Below are 20,435 nucleotides of genomic sequence, written 5' to 3'. Positions count from 1 at the left end.
AAAACAGCAAGGTCCTTTTAGGAGGACTAATCTTATCAAATCACAAACCAGAAGAAATCACAGAACAAAGAGAATTTTATCAAATACCCCAGAACTTTTAGTTCTGTGCATTCAACACAGGCCTCAGAACCTGGATGTAGCTCCCTGCTTTCCAATAGGAATTCCTCTGGTTTCTCTCTTTAGAAACCAATCTTTTTTAAGAGAGCTACAGGGAAATAGATGATTAAATTCTGTAGAAAAAGTGCTTTGAAATTCTTGCTTGATTCTCCAAGGGTAAAACAGAGACCCTTTGTAAGCAGAGTGACCACCAGCTGGCACAGCAGCCCATTCTGCTGATGAGGAGTGAGAGGCCATTGAGCATTTACCAATGTGGTGAAGGGCTGAGGAGTGAAAAATAAATATACCAAAGCTGCAGGGAGCTGGGGAACAAAATAATTCCCCCTTTCTGTCTCAGTTGGTATGGTGAGAAGGTTCTGGTTTAGGGTTGGTTTGGAAATAAAGAAACCCTTCAGGGACACTGCCCCCCTGGATGCTCTAGAGAGGCTCATTGGATTTATAACCCCTGAACATTTCAGAGGTGAAAATGTACATGCACCCATCCAGCATTGGGGTTTCCAGGCTTTGAGGGTTGGTTTGGTCTTTCTCTCCCTGAGTATTCTCAGTGGAGGTTTACTTAAAGCAGCATTCCTCAGCTTATTTATTTGTGTTTGAGAGTTACGAGCAGAGCTGGCTGCAGAAAACACAGTGCCACTACTAAACTGTTCCTGTGCTCAGTGAGAATGATTGGCAATGCCACAAGCACCGAGTGGACATGCTATAAAACATTACAATATTTATTTATTTCTAACTCACATGCAGGTGTAACTAGAATGTGACTTTTCATCTAGGTTGACTTCTGTAATTGCTTTCTTTCACTGCACTAGTGAAAAATAGCAATTGAATGTGAGGGACATCTGCCTATCCACACAACAGAGCTATGACTTGTTCATTAGCCGAATGCTGACCCAGGGTTCAGCTGCACACCCAGGGTTCAGCTGCAGACCCAGGATTCAGCTGCAGACACGGGATAACCAGCAGTGGTATGTGACTAGCAGCTGCCAGGCACTCAGAGCCTTTCGTTTCAGTGTTACGATCAGAATTTTTCCCACTCTCTAGTTTAATGCTCAAATCCATTGAAACTGGTGACAGCTGGTTCTTACTGGCTAGTCATATTGTCAGATCGAGTCCCTCAGTGTCAGGTTAGATTCCAAGGGTACTTCTCATCCTTTACCCAAAATGGAAATCAGTGTGGTATTGTGCCTCATTTAGCAAGCTTTGTGGGAAGCACGGCTGTGTTACAGAACAGGGAACTCAGTCACCATATGGGGAGTTTACCAGCTCAACCGTACATGACAAGGTAACTCCTGACAGGTTGATGGGCAAAGTAAGACACAGAGATAGACATCCAATGTGCCATTCTACCACTAGCACAGCCATCTTAGAACTGTATCTCTCCTGGCACACAGGGATGCAGCACTGGGAGGAGCATAGGGAAGAAGAGCTGTATTTCTGTGGGTCTAATGCTAGTTTTTTTCCTGCATGTAGGATCAGAGCCAATTCGTAGCAGAACAGGAAAAAGTGGAACTTCGACTCCCACTACTCCGGGCTCCACTGCCATCACCCCAGGGACACCACCAAGCTATGCCTCCCGTACCCCAGGCACTCCAGGGACACCCAGCTACTCCAGGACCCCACACACTCCTGGCACCCCCAAATCTGCCATACTGGTACCTACTGAGAAAAAGGTTGCCATAATTCGCACTCCTCCTAAATCTCCAGCCACTCCAAAGCAGCTACGGGTTATTAATCAGCCTCTACCTGACCTCAAAAACGTCAGGTCCAAAATTGGATCAACAGATAATATCAAATACCAGCCTAAAGGGGGGCAGGTAAGGATTCCACTTTTCATGTTTGGATGGGTGTGGGATGGGAGCCATTTGAGTTGCCTTGCAAATGCTGCTTCTGTCGTCCATATGCACTGGTTGTTTCAGTGATGATAAAAGGCAGGGGCCAGGACAGTCTTGAGAAAGTATTTTGTCCCCTAAAAACTAATGGTGCCTCACTGAGAGCAGCTGGAAGACTTCAAAGTAAGAGTTTGCACTCCATGCCATAGATAACTTTCAGCCTGAGTCTCATCAGTTGCTGCTTATCTAGTCTTTATCAGTACCAACAAATGGAAGAGGTTTGTTTTAATTCAAGCAAGTTCAAATTCAACCTAGATAGATGGTAGTAGATAGCACACTACCATGACCTTTTCTTGGGTCACTCCGCATTGCATGTGCATTGTGTTGAGTGATGTTAATGGGGGTTGCAGCCTCCAACCTGGCAAATCCACCCCAAGTTAAAGATGATGGGAGGAGACAGATATTAGACTTAACTGTTTTTCTTGCTGCAGGGTTTGAATAAGCAGGAACAGGGTTTAAATTGTATAAACTGGAGATTGAATGTAACATAAGAAAAGATGAATGCGTAATAAGGCAGATCATGATTTTCTGTTCTCACTGTCTGAAAGAACAAGAATTCAGGGACACGATGCAATTAAAAAGACATAGTTTCGTACCTTGCAGAGTTATGCAGTGAAGCGCATTGTCATGAGTATAACTTTTGGCTGAAGACTTAACATGTGTTAAGGAAAGTCATAAAATCATAGAATGGTTTGGCTTGGAAGGGACCTTAAAGCTCATCCAGTTCCAACCCTCTGCCACAGGCAGGGACACCTTCCACTAGAGCAGGTTGCTCCAAGCCCCTGTGTCCAACCTGGCCTTGAACACTGCCAGGGATGGGGCAGCCACAGCTTCTCTGGGCACCCTGTGCCAGCACCTCAGCACCCTCACAGGGAAGAACTTCTGCCTAAGAGCTCTGCCCTCTGGCAGGTTAAAGCCATTCCCCTTGTCTTGTCCCTACAGACCCTTTTCCAAAGCCCCTCTCCAGCTTTCGTGTAGTCCCTTTAGGCACTGAAGTTGTTGTAAGGCCTCCCCTTAAGGGGTCTTCTTTTCTCCAGGCTGAAGCAGCCAGACTCTCTCAGCCTGGCTCCAGAGCAGAGCTGCTGCAGCCCTCACAGCATCTCCGTGGCCTCCTCTGGATTCGCTCCAGCAGCTCCACATCTCTCTAGTGCTGTTTCCCCAGAGCTGGATCAGGACTGTAGGGGTGGTCTCCCCAGAGCGCAGCAGAGAGAGAATTCCCTCCCTCGACCTGCTGCTCACGCTGTGGGGGTGCAGCCCAGCACACATTCCAGAAAGATGGGTTGCACACTGCTTGCAGATTAGATGTGAGATTTTTAATTCATAGTGGAATATACACAGCAGTGAGGTTTGCCTAATGGTGTCTCAGAAAAATAATATTAAATTGGATCAAATCTTAACATTGCAACCTCCTGCAGGTGTCGCAGGGAAAAAACCCAGGCTCATCTTGTAAACAATAAGGTATCTCTTAGAAGCTGATCCTGTTTTCATGGTAAATTAACATTCATTGCTTTCCAGGCTTTGGACAGTGGCCAGTTACTCAGATAAAGTCAAGATAATGCCTCAGCAAAGGTTCTTCTGCCTTTCGACAAGTATCTGTGTAATTATTTTGTGGGGGAGTTCAACACTCATTTGACATATTGCATGGCAGATGGTAACAGTGCACAGGGGCTCCAGGAGGCTCAGAACACAAATTCAGCCTGTGCATCTGGATTAGCATTCCTCATAACAAGCCCAGCTGCTGGACCTGCAGCTCAAAACCAGCAGCATGTTAGCCAGCCCTCCTCCTCTCTGGTATTCTCTGTGGACTGCTAACAGCCATACAAGGCCTCGGGGGAGAGCACAGCAATTGTATTTCTTTGTGAATGGCATGCCTAGACAGCTACACTTCATAGAGTTGCAGTCTTTGCAGGGTAGTGAAGGATGGCACAGCAAAATTGGCATTTCACTACTCCAGGGATCACAGGGGAAATCTGCTGGGTGGACATAATGTCCCTGAGGCTAAAGCATTTTTTAATTCCCAGTGATACGTGGCCACTGAGCTCTGGGTTGAGCAGAGAGAGACTCACTGAAGTTTTCCTTTATGTCTCCTTTATGCCATAGTCGCTTAGTCTAGACAAGAGGTTTTAGGATTAATTCTCCAGTTTCTGCAGTTTAATTTCATAGGGTCTGTGAGAGGAACACATGAAAGCTGATTTTGTTTCCTTGTGTCTGCTCACTTCTTTAATGTCTGGTGGCAAATACTGTGCCGGCTGAAATGAGCTGTTACCTGCTTATCTGCTTTTAGTGATGATACACGAAACAAACCGAAAGCTGCTTGAGTTTTATAACCTGAGCTGGAAGTGCTGATAGCAATAACCACAGGAAAAATAAGCAGACAAAAAGCCATCATATATCTGGGCATGTTAAGTACATACACATGACATGCAAATCACTAAAGGAATACAGATATGCAGCCCAAAAGCGTCATCTGGAGACAGGCTATCCTTTTACCAGAGGCATATCTGAACCTAGCAGAAGGTCTTCTTTTAGCTTACAGCTGTTTTAGAGAAAGCAGCCTCACTCTGAAACTGCCAGAGGCCGAGGTGCAGAACTGAAGAAGCAGGGGATGTTTGAATGCTAAACAAATCAAGAAATAACAGTGTTTGAGCCTTGAATTTCATCAAAAGCTCATCAGACAGCAGACTGATTTTACTTCAGCTCTGGCTTGCAGCCTCAGAAACAAGAGAAATAGCTTCACTTGATAGGAAGGAGGGAAAAAAAAAGGAGCATGCTTCTAGGAGTAGAAGCAAGTTAACCAAGTTAACTTTGCACTTCATTAGGGTCCTACTAGGAATAGATGGCTTGAGATGTGTTTAACTGGTATTCTGCAGGCTGAAGAAACAAGGGCTTCTCAGCTCTGTGCTGCAGCCAGTAGGTGGTCGTCTGGTTTTCTCTTCATAGCAGAATACGGTGAAATGTATCATTCTTGGCAAAGCTCAGAGGCGACTTGCTCATGGGTATGTCTGCTGGGCTTCAGATGGATTTTCACACTGCATCAGCTGTGGAGGAAATGCTGTGTTTTCAAATGTAACCATTTGCATCTGTTATTTCTCAGACAGCCCAAGGGAAGCATGGAGGAACTGGGGGAAGGGGTTGGAACTCTGTTTCAGATGCCAAGACTGGGGTTTTTCTTTTCTCTTCAGATTTTTGGTCTTCTTGAAATTCTGTCTATGAATGGAGTTTGTACTATATCAGAGTGCAAAAGTGCACTAATTGAGTCTTGCCATTACTGACCACGCAGACTATTCATAAAGCAGCAAAGGCCAGCAACCAATGGTAAAGCCAACCTAGATTTGTTTTAATTTAATCTTTAAATGTACACCTAAACCCTGAGCCATGGGCAAGAACTTAAGTGGATGTGAATCAGCAGAGCTTCATCAAAGTGAATGGGGCTGTATAGACTAGAATGCCATACACAAGGTTTAAATATCACTACAGTAAGAGCCAGGCATCTTGTAAGAAGTAAGATGTCATGTAGAAAAACTCAATCCCTGGGTTTTTGTTGAAGAACAAAGTGTTCCTTAAAGGGTTTTAGGAAGATTAAGGAAGAACTTCATCTTCACTAAACAGTACAAAACAAAGTGCAGTTACTCATGGGTCAGAACGTCTGAATAAATTGATGACTATTCAGCAGAACCTGTCCAGAAACCGCAAGAATCCTGGCAACTAGAATAGGCATCTGCATTAGATGATAAAATAGACCAGCACAGGGAAGACATTTCAGAGCTACACAGAGGAGGAGGTTTGTGTGAATATCTGTCATCTTTTTGTTAGCTTCAAAATCAGTTTGGTTGGCAGGAGAGATGACAACACATCTCACACCCTTCCATCATCACAATTTACAGCCCCACCTGCAGAGAGCAGTAGGCTCCTGAAGTGTTCCTTGTCTCAGGTATAGGCTGCCAGGATGCAGAGACACAGATCTGGTGCACACCAGAGCTGAGCACCTCCTGGGAGAACTGCAGGTTGAAAGGGCATTCAGTAAGTTCCCCTTGGGATGGCGTCATCTTCCTCTGTTTCACATGTCTTTGCACCATGTTATGACCACTGATGACTGCCCCAAAATTAATCTGAAGATCTAGATTATATGCTATTGGTGCACTGGCTGATGGAAAGCGTCCTAAAAGGTAGTGAAGAATATAGGCCTAATTAAAGTGCAGACTGAGCTGTTGCTGGGTCCCATTCTGTCTCTCATCTCCTTCTGGCACATCATGCACTGTTTCTCCAATACACTGTGATCTAAAAACACTTTCATAGAATCCCAGACTGGTTTGGGTTGGAAAGGACCTTAAAGCTTATCCAGTTCCAACACCCTGCCATGGGCAGGGTCACCTTCCACCAGTGCAAGTTGCTTCACGCACTTTCCAACCTGGTCTTGAACACTGCCAGGGTTGGGGCAGCCACATCTTCTCTGGGCACTCTGTGCCAGCGCCTCAGCACCCTCACAGGGAAGAACTTCTGCCTAAGAGCTCATCTCAGTCTCCCCTCTGGCAGGTTAAAGCTTTTCCCCCTTGTCCTGTCACTTTGGCCTGAGTTAAGAGAATGTGCCTGTTCAGGAGAGTGAAGAACATAAATGATCATATAAGGTTTGATGCTTCCCCAACCAGAGCCAGAGGAGGCAGCTGTATAGGGAGATGGGGATTGACAGTGTGACACAGCGGCAGTGAAAGTACTTAGCTAATGAGAGGCTGGGAGGCAGTTGTTTCCACACTGGTAGCTGCGTTCATTGGAACAAGTTTGTGCATTTACGAAGTCACCAGTTCACAACTGTGAGATAAATTCATCTATGTCAGTCTGGTTTGGTTTTCTTTATAGATTCCCAGATTTGTGGATTTGCAAGACATTTGAAAGGCTTTGTTCTGGACTGAAAATTAGAAATGAATTCATCCCTTGTTAATTGAAGATGGAATGCAAAGAGCCATGGGGAGTTTCAGGCACACCTTCAAAGCTCTCACAGCTCAAACCCATAATTTTTGAAGTTTTGAAATTCAGAATTTTGGCTGATCATTGCAGATTGTACAGAAATAACATCTTGCAGCTCCCGTGTTCAGACTGCACTCATTTAATGGAAGGCTTGCCCAAGAACAGTCTGTACAGTTAAGCTCTGAATTATTCTGGATAAAAAGGAAGATCTTCCTGACTCACATTTTAGAAAAATGAAGCAATCAGTGCCAAGCTTTAGCAAGTTTTAGAAAGTTTCTTTGAGGAAAGGTGTTTGGTTGGTAGAAATGAGCAGGGAATTGGAACTTCCTGTTCCAATCTGACATTCTCTTTTATGTTTATGATACTAAGCAAAGTGGTATTCCATACCACATCACATCATGCTCAATATAGAAACTGAGGGGAGTTAGATGGAGGGGACTGATCACTGCTCAGATTGGGCTGGGTATCGGTCAGCGGGTGGTGAGCATCACTTCTATGGGTTTTTTTTGTTCATTTTATTCCTCTTTTGCTCTCTCTTTATGTCCTCCTATTATTATTATTATTATTGTTATTGTTATTATTAATTAATTTTTTATTATTAACATCCATGAGGTTTTTTTACCTTTCTTTCAGTTCTCTCCCCCATTCCACTGGCATGGGGGTCAGTGCACTGGCAGCAGCATGGTACTTGGTTGCCAGTCATTGGTTGAACCACTACAGTCACAAGCTGTCTGATGGGGCTCTAGCCGCTAACAAAACCTCCACTGACTACAGTAGCCATAACCTGATGTTTCTCCTTTTGAAGGCTGTTAGCAGGCGTGCACTGATTTCTGCCAGTCAGATCTGGTATATTCAGTCCGTCTAGTTAGAGTTGAAGGCATCACTTTCTGGAGGATCTTTCCAGTGTCTACAGTGGCAGCTTAAGGGACCAGCGCCAACTTTTAGGTAGCTAATGACAGAGGAGACAAATTCTGGCCATGAGGAACCACACGCTACTGGTCTCTTGGTAATAGTGAGGGGGGAAGCTGTAATGTTTCTTTTTCTAGAGGAGATTGAAATTCCCAGGACATAAATTCTGTCCAAGCCTGAGTCATGCCAGCAGCAGGTTCAGCAAGGGAGGTATTTTCAGCTAAGCAAGAACTAGTCTAGATTTTGAGAAATAAAATAGGGAAGGTTGTTCTTTTGGGAAAAAATGTTCAGGCAATACATAATCTGCATCAGAGCTGTTTGGTCATATAATAGTGTTCTGTCTTGCACAGGAAGATAAGAAAAAGAGTTTATTTTGGTCAATGGGAAAGGGCAGGAAAGAAAAGGATAAAATGCTTAGGTTTTATCTTGGAAATACGGATTTGAATAAAAAGAGATGCTAAGGGACATGTCTGCTGAGCTCTGGGAAAGCCAGCTTGCATGAAGAGTGAAACACGAGAGTTTTTTGAACTTGAACTGAGCAACTGAATTTTCTCCACTATGGTGCAGTAAAGATAATCCAGACACAATAACTCAAAACTCACTCCTTCTTAAAGATAAGGAACATGATTGGAAAACCGTGATACTTGATGCTCAACACTTGATATTTGAAGCTATTAGTACTCTTGAGACATGTAGGGACTGTTGCCTCTAAAATTTAAGTATCAAACTCTGTAGTTTAGTAAAATCTGTTTTAAGGGAGGACTGAAGCAAGGATTCTGTGGTTTGGCTGAATTAATGGAGCTCATAGGGTCTTTTTTATTTGGCATGCGTGAATCTCCTTCCGTTTCTTTTGCCATTCTTTGGATCAGCTCCCCAGATTTAGTGAGGACTATGATTCCAGAACACGCGTTAACGCTTCATCTAATGTGGATCCTGCACTTCCTTGAGTTGTCTGTTAATTTCAGCTGGTGTCTCTTGACTGTAAACTCTTTGTATTTCCCTGCATGATTATGCAAAACCTGTCACTATTTCTCTATAGGCCTTTTCTCTCTTTATTGGTGGGAATGTACCTAGTTCAGTGTGGTCACCTTATTAATTACAGTGATTTGTAAATAGGTAGAAAGCAGCTTGTAAATCAGCTATTGTTGTCCTATGCAAGTATTGAAGAAGTATGTGGATGATTGCAAGACATCTGTTTATTTTACTGATACTTCCCTTTGGAAGTACCTATTTTCAGTTGGGGTTTTTTTTCACAATCTGACTGTTCAGGATGAAATATTACATGCTGAGTGTCTGCTCTGTACTTAGAGAAATGTCAAAAATGAACCTGTCTTGTTCTCCCTTTAGGAAAAGCAAGGTGAGGATGGAATGTTATTTTGCCTATGCTATGTCCAGTACAGCCTTTTCTTTTGAATCTCACCAGCCTGTAGGCTGGCAGCTTCCCTAGTGTGTGTATATCCAGTAATTTCAGGAGTGCAAGGCCTGAACATGATCACAAGCTCTGTTTGTAGATATGGAAAGTCTGAGGCACAGTCTTCAAGAACTTTGCTAGGCCAAATAAACACCCTTTCCTCTCCCTTTACCTGTAGCCTCTGCCAGAAGCATGAAAACTGTAGTATCATCTGTCCTCGGCAACATGTAGATTTGGAAGCACTGAGAACTGACTCTTGATGCTAATCAGATTTTAACCTTAACTTTGGTTCCTATGCAAGACCAATTCTTATCTCACTCAATCCCTGTGTTAACCAGGAGACCAAACACTGAATAATGTCTACTTCTGTCAAATTACTGTGATGCTGTGGTAAGTAGGAGGAAGCTGGCCCTTTCTGATAAATTGTTAGGAGTCTGGGAGCTTTTTCCCAGTATCACAGCCTGACACCATGTTCATACGGCAAGTGGAGCTTTTGTAAATGCTTTAGGCACAGTGTTTGTGGTAGAGCTTCTCAGAGGCCATAACTGCAAGGCAGGGAAAACATAAATGCATCTCTTGAGGGCCCATGGACTTGTGGATGTCAAGTTTGTCTGAATGATTTCTAACCCAATCCTCCTCAACCACGAGAAAGACTTCCTTTCTCCAGGCCTTCTCCCTGGTCTCCTGGATCAGGGGTTCCTGAGGGCTGGCATTGGCATTGAAGACCTCTGCATCCTCTGTCACCATGGTCCCTGCTCCATTCAGTAGCTGGCCCACATTTTCCCTAGTTTTTCTATTAATGTATTTGAAGAAGCCCTTCTTGTTGTCTTTGATATTCTTAGCCAGATATAATTCCAAATGGGCCTTGGCTATCTTAGTTGCATTTGTGTCTACTCTGACAATGCCCCTATATTCCAAAGCTGCCTGTCCCTGCTTCCATCTCCTGTCTCCTGCTTGTCTCTGACTTTTCACAGAAGTTCGACGTTATCCATGCAGGTCTCCTGTCCCCTTTGCTCAGTTTCTTGCTTGTGGGGATGTACTGTTCTTGAGCCTGGAGGAAGTGATCCTTGAATATTAACCAGCTCTCAAGGACCCTTCTTCCTTTTAGGGTCCATTCCCATGGGATTCTCCCAAGAAGGCCCCTAAAGAGTCCAAAGTTAGCTCTCCTGAAGTCCAGGGTTATGATCTTATTGCCCTGCTTCGTCCTCGCATGATACTGAACTCCCAAGATTTCATGGTCGCTGTAGCCCAGGTTCCCCCAACTTTCACATCACCAGCCGGTCCTTCCTTGTTTATTAGTATAATGTCCAGCAGCACACCTTTTCTTGCTGGTTCCTGCATCAACTATATCAGAAAGTTAGCAGTGCTTTCTAGGAATCTCCTACATTGTTTGTTTCTTCAGCAGATGTCTGCCTTCAGCAGATGTCAGGGTGATTGAAGTCTCCCATGAGAACCAGAGCCTGTGATTGTGAGGCTGCTCCTTGACTCACTCATCATCCACCCCGAGACAAAGTTCCAGACATTTCAGGTGCTCTCTCACATAAAGGACAACTCCACTACCTTGCCTTCCTGGCCTGTTTTTCCTAGAACACATGTAGCCATTCATGACAACATTCCAGTCACACCAGCTATGCCACCATGTCTCTGGAATTGCAGCCAGATCAAAACCCAGTGACTGCACATGGATTTCTAATTCTTCCTGTCCATTTCCCATACTATGTGCACTGGTATACATTTGGTTTCCTACCCATGCCCTGCATCTCCCAGTACTTTGACAGACAGCATTCAAACAGCAGAGAAGGTGCTGGAGCACAGTGTCTGATTCCTGCTGGGGACTCCTAGAAGTAGTGTGAGTCACTGAGGCTACACTATGCGCACATCAGCACAGTTTGCCCTAGGCTTCAGTTCTGGACCATTGCTTAGGAGTCATCGGAGGACAGAGTTGGGGGAAAGTCTGTCAGACTTTCAGAGCTTCAGACAGAAGCTAATTTTTCCTTGGGCAGTGTGGTTTTGTGGGATAAATCCAGCATTGTCTGTAAGGCTTAATTTTTCCACTGTGGTTTAACTTTACATGGATATGACAAATGCTGAGGAACCTCAGCTTGGTCTAGATCAAAATCCTGACTTCCAGGCCCTGTCCGGCATACCTGGGCAAACCAGCATCAGCTCAGGACAGAATGTACCCATTTCAGACTGGCAGGTCAGTGCAAGAGCTGTGAGGGACCTTGTCAGGACATTATCTTGTTGGAATGTTTAGTGAGCATGAATAGAAAACAGTCCTGTTTCTGCCACAGACTACAATGTTCCCTTTCCTGAATGAGAGCCTGAGCAGGCTTCATCTTTCTTTTAACGTGCAGCACAACTGAGATGCATGTATGTACGTCCCTACCACAATTCCGCCCCCACAGAAGACATACATACACATTCAGGAGCACAGAGACCTCCCTGGTGAGTCATAGTGTTCATGCTGCCTCTGTCACAGAGAGCTGCATAATCTTAATTCCTTTCATCAAGTGCCATCATAAAAGTTTATCATTTTATTGTCATAGCTCTGTTCCTTTAGGAGGCAGTTCCAGAGCTTCCCTTCTCTGACAGTTACAAATCACCCTCTAGATTCCAGCTTCAAATAATTCACAGTCACTTTATATTCTTTGTTTGCAAGCCAAAGTTTCTCTTTAACCTAAATAGTTCCCGCCCCTCTCTGGTACTTTCCCTCTCATATTTACAGTCTGATTTCTCAAAGGAAACAAAGCTTGTGCAGTCATGCTGTCTGGCTGGCAATCTCAGCTGTCCTCAAATCATTTGTAAGCTGTTGGCCAGTTTCAACCAGTGCTGGCAAGGGAGCAGTGGTTAGAAACACAGGCAGTCCCTCCAAGTTGGGTGATAGTTGCTGACTGGGTGCAAAACAGAGATTCAGTATAATGCAGTCGTTGGTTTAAAGGCAGTGATAACTCAGCCCTTCTCCTTAATCAGAGACAACAGAAAGCTAGCTGGTTGTGTACTGGTGTCTGTTTGCTCTGTCTACCAAACCTGAGAAAAAAATTGGGATATTGCTGGCAAGAGGGAATAGGGCTTGCTGAAGAATATAGGATGGGGGGATTAAGCAGTTTAAAGCCACAGTCTACAGTAAACAAGGTTCCAGTAGTTGTGGAATTCTTTAGTTATAGAAGGTAGTCATGATTTAAATATGCACAGGGATATTGATATAATCCAGGAAAGGAAGAAACAGATCATCAGAGAAAACCTTGGGTCACTGCAGTTCTTCCCTGTGCCAGAGGACCAGCACAGCACATCCACAACACTCAGCTCACTTCAGCCCTCAGAACAGGACATAAATGACACATAGGTCTCCTGCTGGCCCTTCTACACAGGGGCACATTTCACCCAGTGAGACAGAGAGGATAATTGAGATGATTGGTCCTTTACAGATCTGCTAGCCAGGTCCATGGGCCAGGAAACTCATAAATTGCCAGACTTGTGGGTGCAAATCAGCCTTTAGGCACTTGATTAAAGGCACCATCTCAACTTATCACCTTGCTTTGGGTCCATTTTAAGCTACAGGCCTCTGAGCTGAGGCACCTCTAAGGTCTTGTCATGTCCCCTACGTCAAGTCAGCATTTTCAGAGCAAAGGCACCCCTGTGGCCATTGCAAAGAGGTGCTGGTGATCCATTGCTGAGAGATGTGCTCATGAAGTGCTGGGAAGGCTTCCTGTTTTGCCCAGTTGTGTCTGGCCTGAAGCTCCCTGGGAGCCAGATCCGACTCCACATCAGACATGTGTTTCTGTAACTGATGTGACACCTGTCTTGTATAGTACTGTGGTACATTTTTAAACAAATAGGCTATTGAGAGAAATCACAAGAATAAAACTCCAAAGGCATCTGCTTTCATGTTTCAGCATATATTGGTTTACTTGGATGGATTAAACAGATAGGAGGGAGGAAGACAGAAATCTGCCTGCTGAAGATGCCCGTCTGAAGGTGACCTACCAGTTGTGTTTTCTGGTGTTGTCATCACCCTTATTGCTAAGCATGCCATCACCACAGATCTTTGCCAGTTAAAGCCAGAGAACACTTAACATCCTAGTAGTTTGACTGATTTAGTGGTTCTATGTAATGAGGGGGACCCATGAAAACAGCTTGCTGTGAAGAAATTCTTCACATTAGCTGCAAAGTGGGACCCTCTGAAGATTTCTTCTTTTTTACTGGGCTTAAGTGCTTAGTGCCAGAGGGATTTGACTCATTATCAAAACACGATGTCCCCACTGCAAGAACTGGGAGCTGCAAAATCTGATATCCCTGTAAGGGGGTAAATAGTCTTGTCCTAGTATGGAGAGTTGAGGCATTGAGGGAGTGATTTGTCTCAGATTTATTAGGGAGCATGGAGCAGTTTGGGGACCTGAAGCCAGGCAGCAGAAACTGCACAGGGTTCTCTGACTGGCCACTTTAGCTCCTTTGCAGCTGCTTTGTGTTTCTGCAGTGGAAGAAGCCACAATAATGTACCCCCATGTATCCTTCCCTTTCTCTTATCTCAGTATCAGTCACTTTAAGTTTACCTACAATAACAGCCAACAGGACTGTGCTAAGCAGTATGCCAGTGAAGGCTCTACAAGTGCCATTTAGCAAAATGAAGAGACAACCCCCAAAATTCCATGGCTTTCTGTACAGTAAAGAGTGTAAATTCATATTGTATATTAATAACAGAGATAAATAAAATCCAACCTAGCACTTGAATTAAAGACCTCATATTTAACCCAGAGAAAGAATAAGATGCATGGGTGGCACTCTTTGAGTAATTAAAACCTCCTGGTACAATGAAAGCAGGTACAGCCTTGGCCAGAAACACCTTCTCATGCACCTGAAAAGCTTAATACTGGTGAGCACAATCCTGTGCTCCTGCTCAGAAAGAAGTCTGGAAGTGGTGTCACTTATGTGTGCACCCTGCACCCAGCCGTCCCTGCCTACTCATAATTGCTGGCCAGCAGCATATCATTCCTGGGGAGGACAGTCCGTGGTGGAACCTGAGTTCTGCCAGGTGAAGGAACTGCTTTGACATGGGGGTCAAGATGAAGTTCAAGATGGGGGTAACACTCAGGACAGCATGGCCAGGCCTTTGCGGAGTTCACCTCCAGGCACTGTCATATGCCTGTGGTGCAGCTAAGGTGACACACAAAAAATGTAGGCTCCTAGCATCTGTAAAGGAGACTAGCACCATCAAGGGACAGCAGGGTACTTGTTCTGCCAGAAACACAGAACACAGGGGAGAAGCACCATAAATCAGAAAGCAGTGATTGCAGTTGTAGGTTTCCAGATGTTGTTTTCTGCATTGCCCATTAGTAGATGACATTAAAGAGAGAGAGCAGTAGAGAGCTCTGACTTCAGTTTAATTAATTTTGTCAGTCCCCTTTCACAGGACACTCTGTGATCTGTTCTGTGAGCTGCTGTTATGACTGTATGGCAGGAGGGGCAAAACACCTCAGGATTTCGACCTGTGCCTGAGCTGGCTGGTTCTGGGTTTTCTGCATGAAATCTTAAGAGTACTGAGCTGTTTCCATCTTTTCCTTGTGGCTGGTCCAGCAGAAATACGGACATCACTCAAACCAGCCTAGAACAGGCTGTCCAAGGACTATCCAGTCCTGGCAAGCAAGGAGTTCTTTGAGGTTTTCAGGCAAAAGCCACCTCTCTTATCTCCCAGTATAAAAACTTTCTCCTTTGTATTTCACCACCACTTTGTAAAATAGAAAGAGAGCAGCATAGTATATTTACATATGCTGTGTTAGCATACTAAACATAGAGATTGGCTTGGTTTGCTTTCTTACACTTCAGTGCAAGTGGGAAGGAGTCACAGCAGGAGGCAAAATTACCCTGGTTCCCTTGTCCTGCACCCTGATGGAGTGTGTGTATAGTATATAGTAAGTTACCTCCAATTCCTTTTAGGTTAGGATTTTAAACAAGAAGATCGATTTTAGCGATATTCAATCCCGCTGTGGTTCCAGAGATAACATCAAACATTCTGCTGGGGGAGGAAATGTAAGTAGTATGGACACCCTGTGAACAGGCATCTCCAATGTGGTGACCTGCCTAGGCACAACCAGACCCCTCTGTCTCCTTTCCTCTGAGCACTACTTTCCTTCTTGCTATTGTTTCACGTGAGTCTGGTCGGGTAGTCCTGTGAGCCCTGTGTATGCAATGGTAGCTTCCTGATCTTTCTGCATAGAGCACAACACATTTCCAGAACTTGGATGGGCAAAGGAAATGAGAATAGAAGAATGATCTCTGAACGGCCAAGAGTGCTGACAGTAAAAGTCCAGTGTGAGCCAAAATGATTCAGTGCCTTTCATGGGAGTGGCCCAAGAAAGTAATTTCCAAACACAGACTACAGCTCACAGTGAGACTGCAGCCTCACAGCTGGGCATCTTCCAGTGCCTCAGTCCTTCCTCAGCTAACTGTTCAGTTATATGCATCCATCAGAGAGAAAGAAGTAAAATAAAACGTAAGAACAAAGAAAGAGGGTGCGATGGGCCAGCATGCTGAGTGCTAATGCCACAGCATTATTCCAGTGTGACAAATTGAGGTTGCTCAGGGTTTGACCAGACACCTCTCAGTTCACTGGAACAGCTTTAGGAAGAGCTTAAGGCAGCTATGACCCTCCTGATGGAAATGCTCTCCTCTGAGATGGAAGAGCTGATGGTGTGGGCATGTCTGATCCAAACAGATTCAGTACAGCCGCCAGTGCTGGCTTAACTCATTGCTGTGATGTGAGCAAACCAATGGCATTGTAGTTACCTGGAGGGGCTGCCACCTGCTACTGTGGTCACTGTGACTGTGGGCTGCATCTGGAAGGTGTTTGGGAGTGTAGCAAGGCAGCAGTGTGGCTCTGTGGCTGTTCCCGAGCTGGGCTCAGCACAATCATGGCAATGCGGCCAATGGTAGGGCAGGGAGCAGGAGGGGGAAGGAGGGTGCCTGTGCTGCTGCTGGACTGAGTGTAGCAGTGCTGCCACTCTTGGGTAAGCACCATCAAGCCAGCTGGCTGAACACCAACCAGCTCAGGTACAGCTGCAGAAGTCACACGACCCTCCATAGTGGACTGACATGAATACATACCGTATATGAATGCAAAAAAGTACAAAACAGATAGTAGAGAGGAAAAAAAGTTGCCACAATGCACATTCAAGATCAGAAGCAAACAGATGGGTCCTGCTGCATGCACGGCTTGGCAGCATCCACCCCGAGAGGAGGCTCAGAAACGTGTTAGAAAGAACTCACAAGCTAATCTGCTTTGTCTTTCTCTTTGTTCTGCTGATAGTAAAGCTTAACCCAGCTCTGTCATTCCCTACGTGGGAAGGAAGCTTGCTGTATTAATCCAGGTGTTTCCTCCTTTGTGGCATGGTCTGTTTTCTACTAACCATCTCTCTTTTTCCAGTGGTTTGTAGAGGCTTGGGCTCTTCCTCTGCAGGGCTTGGATTTTAATTTATTTGACTCTCTTCATGCCTGTAATTTGTGTGTGCATGCTTTTGACAGGTACAAATTGTAACCAAGAAGATTGACTTGAGTCATGTAACTTCCAAGTGTGGCTCACTCAAGAATATCCACCACAAGCCAGGTATTGTAGGAATTTCTGAGATGTGGGACAAAGCAAAGACCTAATCCTGTTATGTGAAAGAGAAATCATGGATGATACCATTCTCTTTTATAGTCTAAGAGAAAGTAAATACACTTTGCAAAGAAAAATAATAGTCTTACCTCGACTAGATATATAAAGGCATAAAGATATGGGGCCACCTGCTTTAGAGAGGAGATTAAAGAAATAATGCAGAAGGATGCTGCTGTGGCATAATGTTAGTCTGATAAGATACTGAAATGCAGACTGAAGTCAGCAAAATACTTAAGCATGTGCTTAAATCCCATGAAAATCAGTAGGGCTACAGCACCTGCTTACAGTTTGAATATGTGTTGAAGATTTTATGTTTTACTAAACATGCAGCATTGTATTCTTTGCTTCTCTAAAACCATTAGAACTCAACTAAAAGGGAAGTAACGTGAGAGCATCCATGTACATCAAGTCAAACTTTCTCGTGAGACATTCCAGCCTCTTACTCGGTATTTCCTTTTCCTGCGCAGGAGGCGGGCGTGTGAAAATCGAGAGCGTGAAACTGGATTTCAAAGAAAAAGCTCAGGCTAAAGTTGGTTCACTGGAAAATGCTCACCACGTACCTGGCGGTGGTAACGTCAAGGTAAGAGGGCAGCCATCGGAGAAAAGGCCACCACTGTACCCCTCACCCAGTGAAATTATCAGAGCTGTGAATTCAGTGATGGCTCTGAATTGAGTAGGAAACATCTGTTTGTTCTCCTTCAAGCGCACTCACATGCTGTTTGTTCCCTTTGGAATTTGGAATGACCAGTCTCACATCCACATCTAAGCTGAGAGTGAATCTTAAAGTGCAAAATCCTGTAGCTTGTATACTGGCTTTCCCTATAAAGATGAACCTTGTCTGGGACTGTTGTACAGTGTGATCTAGTAAGTTTGTAGTATGTATCAGGGCTGCTTTGTGAAACAGGAGGAAAACATCCTGAAAGTAAGATTACTCCCACAGACATTTGAAAATATATATTTCAGAAACAAAGCATAATGCCCATAAAATGTATATTAAATTCATAGAACTAGGGACAATGGTATTGCTCATTAAGTATCCAACCATCGGAGACAGAAATAGCAAGAGAATGTAACATAGTAAGCTAGTATATATTAAGCAAGGTGAAAAAATCTTCAGTTTCAATTATTCTAACGAGTGAAGAAGCCTCAGTCATTGTAAGAGTTCTTAAAAGTAAACAAAGTAAGACCCAAATGATGATCTATAACAAGATAATTTGGTGAATATATAATGTGTTAAATTCTTTGCTTTCCTGGAGCAGATTGACAGCCAGAAGCTAAACTTCAGAGAGCACGCTAAAGCCCGTGTCGACCATGGGGCTGAGATCATCACACAGTCACCAGGCAGGTCCAGCGTGGCTTCACCACGCAGACTCAGCAACGTCTCATCCTCTGGAAGCATCAACCTGCTTGAGTCGCCCCAGCTTGCTACCCTCGCTGAAGATGTCACGGCAGCCCTTGCTAAGCAGGGCTTATGAATCTGCTGATTTCGCATTGTATGAAGTAATAATATCTAGGCATGAGCTCTTGGCAGGAATGGGCTCAGAGCAGGTGTTACATTCATCCTTTACCATGTCTAAAACAAAGTCACGTCCCAAGACTTGTAGTTACCATACAGTTAAAAAAACCAGAAAAAAATATAATTAAATAGATGCAGAAATTGGCCTGATCTCCATTTACAACAGGAAGACACTGGCTTTATATGGGTAATACAACTGCAGTATGTTACATTGGACAATTATTGTTGCTCTGCTCTGTCTTGCATGGAGTACCGTACTATGATGAAATGCATTTTTACCTTTCATGTGCCTGAAGGCCATCCACCTCTTTCTGAAGAGCCTTGTTAATATCCCAAGTTGCTCATTTCACTATTCTGTTGATAGCTGGGGAAATGAAAGAAATTGCCCATTGTAAGTTATGACAGGTTAAATGAACAGTTTGCATAGCAGAAGGAAGGGCATATAGAGAAATTCAAGTTTAATTAAAAAAAAAAAAAAGGTGTTATTTTGTATAAATGAGTAGAACAAAAGTTGAATTAAGTTATTAACATTTTTGGGGGGCCTGGTTAATTATGTCAGTGTATAGCTGAAAAGCCAATAAATTATTTAACTAATAACTAAAAGTAGTAGTTGAAAACATTCAAACCATGCTTGGGGAAGTGCCGTAATAAAGCTGTTGAAAGCAGCACTTCCACCCCAACAGACTTGTGTCTGATTAGAAAGTTGGTTAAGCGGCTAGATTTGTGTATGCACCACCGGTTTCACATCCTTTCCATCTGTTTGATACAGTATTATAGATATATATATATTTCTCTGTGGCCATTTGTGATACGCCCTCCTCATATACTTGAATATTCTACTTTATTCACAGTATCTGTGTCTCTTGCACCCTTTGGTGTTGCAATTTTAGGTATGTAAAAGTAGATGTTAGCAGGGGTTTTTTTCCCTATTCGTAAGAATACATTTAAAAAAAGATGAAAATTTTAGCATGAAGTTGCTTTCTGTAACAACTAAAAGCCGTGACCCTGTTTTAGTGCCAGATGCAAGTCTCTTCTGTGATGCTAGAAAAAGGATTCCTTCCTTCTTCCCTTCTCTCCCTTTCTTCACAAAGGTATGATTTTTGTGGGGTCCGGATGTTTGTAAAAGGGTCTCTAAAGATGGCTGAGTTTGGATTCTGAATTAAAAAAAAAAAAATCCACAATAGTTTGGTTCTGGGTTGTTTGGGGTTTTTTTCCTTTCATGTTTTATTTTTTATTTTGGTTGGTTGGTCTTGTTTTGTTTTTTGGTTTGTTTTTTTTTTTAACTCCTGTAGTAACAGTGAATGTTAGATTTATTTATCTTTTTCTTTTGCTAAAGTTGAAACACAGAAAAAAAGTATTAATGTGTTTTTTTTCCACTCCTTTAGTGATGACTTAGGCACTCAGATAACAGTGATAAACATAACAGAAATGCCTGTAAGTTGTATGTGGATAAATAAAATGAGCCCCTTAGACTGGGTTGCCATAGTGGTTCATCAATAAATAGGGCATCTTAAAACCTACGCAAAGTGGGAACATAATGACTATAAAAAGTATAAGGAAAAGTGTGCATAAAAGATGGAAGGCAGAAATACATAAGCAAGCGAACCAACTGAGTTACCTGTGGGAAGTCCGACACTATCTTATGGACACTAAGAGAACACTGAAGGTAATATGGTAGTATTATGCATCAGCAGATAACCACCTGCTGGTAATATATGTACAGTAGACATATGGAATGACCAGTTTACATTCTTGCAGATTGTTTATCTTTTCCTTTTAAAATCTCTCAACGAAACTTTGCACTGTCAGTTGAGCTATACTCGATACATGTATTAGGTTAACATTGTGTGTTGGAAGCTTTTGATCTGTTCTTTTTCATTCTTAATTTGTATGTGTGCGTGTATGTGTGTGTTGGGCTTTGATCTGAAAAGACTCATAGAGATTTTTATGTCTGTGGAGAAGGATTCTAATAATTAATAGCAC

The 20,435-nt window shown here is 43.6% G+C and overlaps 1 protein-coding gene across 41 annotated transcripts in view; it reads left to right on the top strand.

Moving 5' to 3' along the window:
• MAP2 (microtubule associated protein 2) overlaps window positions 1–20,082 on the top strand; it is a 217,623-nt gene extending 197,541 nt beyond the window's left edge. For 23 of the 41 annotated variants that reach the window (XM_061344295.1, XM_061344303.1, XM_061344440.1 and 20 more), the window contains 5 exons: window positions 1,585–1,928; window positions 15,220–15,312; window positions 16,804–16,885; window positions 17,404–17,516; window positions 18,196–20,082. In XM_061344295.1, the coding sequence (XP_061200279.1) occupies window positions 1,585–1,928; window positions 15,220–15,312; window positions 16,804–16,885; window positions 17,404–17,516; window positions 18,196–18,411 (848 nt within the window). In that variant the 3' untranslated portion in view covers window positions 18,412–20,082. The remainder of the gene's footprint in view (window positions 1–1,584; window positions 1,929–15,219; window positions 15,313–16,803; window positions 16,886–17,403; window positions 17,517–18,195) is intronic. The other 18 variants (XM_061344542.1, XM_061344533.1, XM_061344572.1 and 15 more) reach the window with 1 other exon arrangement.
• The last annotated feature ends 353 nt before the right edge of the window (window positions 20,083–20,435 follow it).

This window comes from Neopsephotus bourkii, unplaced genomic scaffold, assembly GCF_033783945.1.
Source record: "Neopsephotus bourkii isolate Nb327-2 ecotype Australia unplaced genomic scaffold, CSIRO-AGI_Nbou_v1 NB_31, whole genome shotgun sequence".
Lineage (NCBI taxonomy): Eukaryota > Metazoa > Chordata > Aves > Psittaciformes > Psittacidae > Neopsephotus > Neopsephotus bourkii.
The sequence above is the reverse complement of the archived record's forward strand: the minus strand, read 5'-3'. Positions and strand labels throughout refer to the sequence as shown.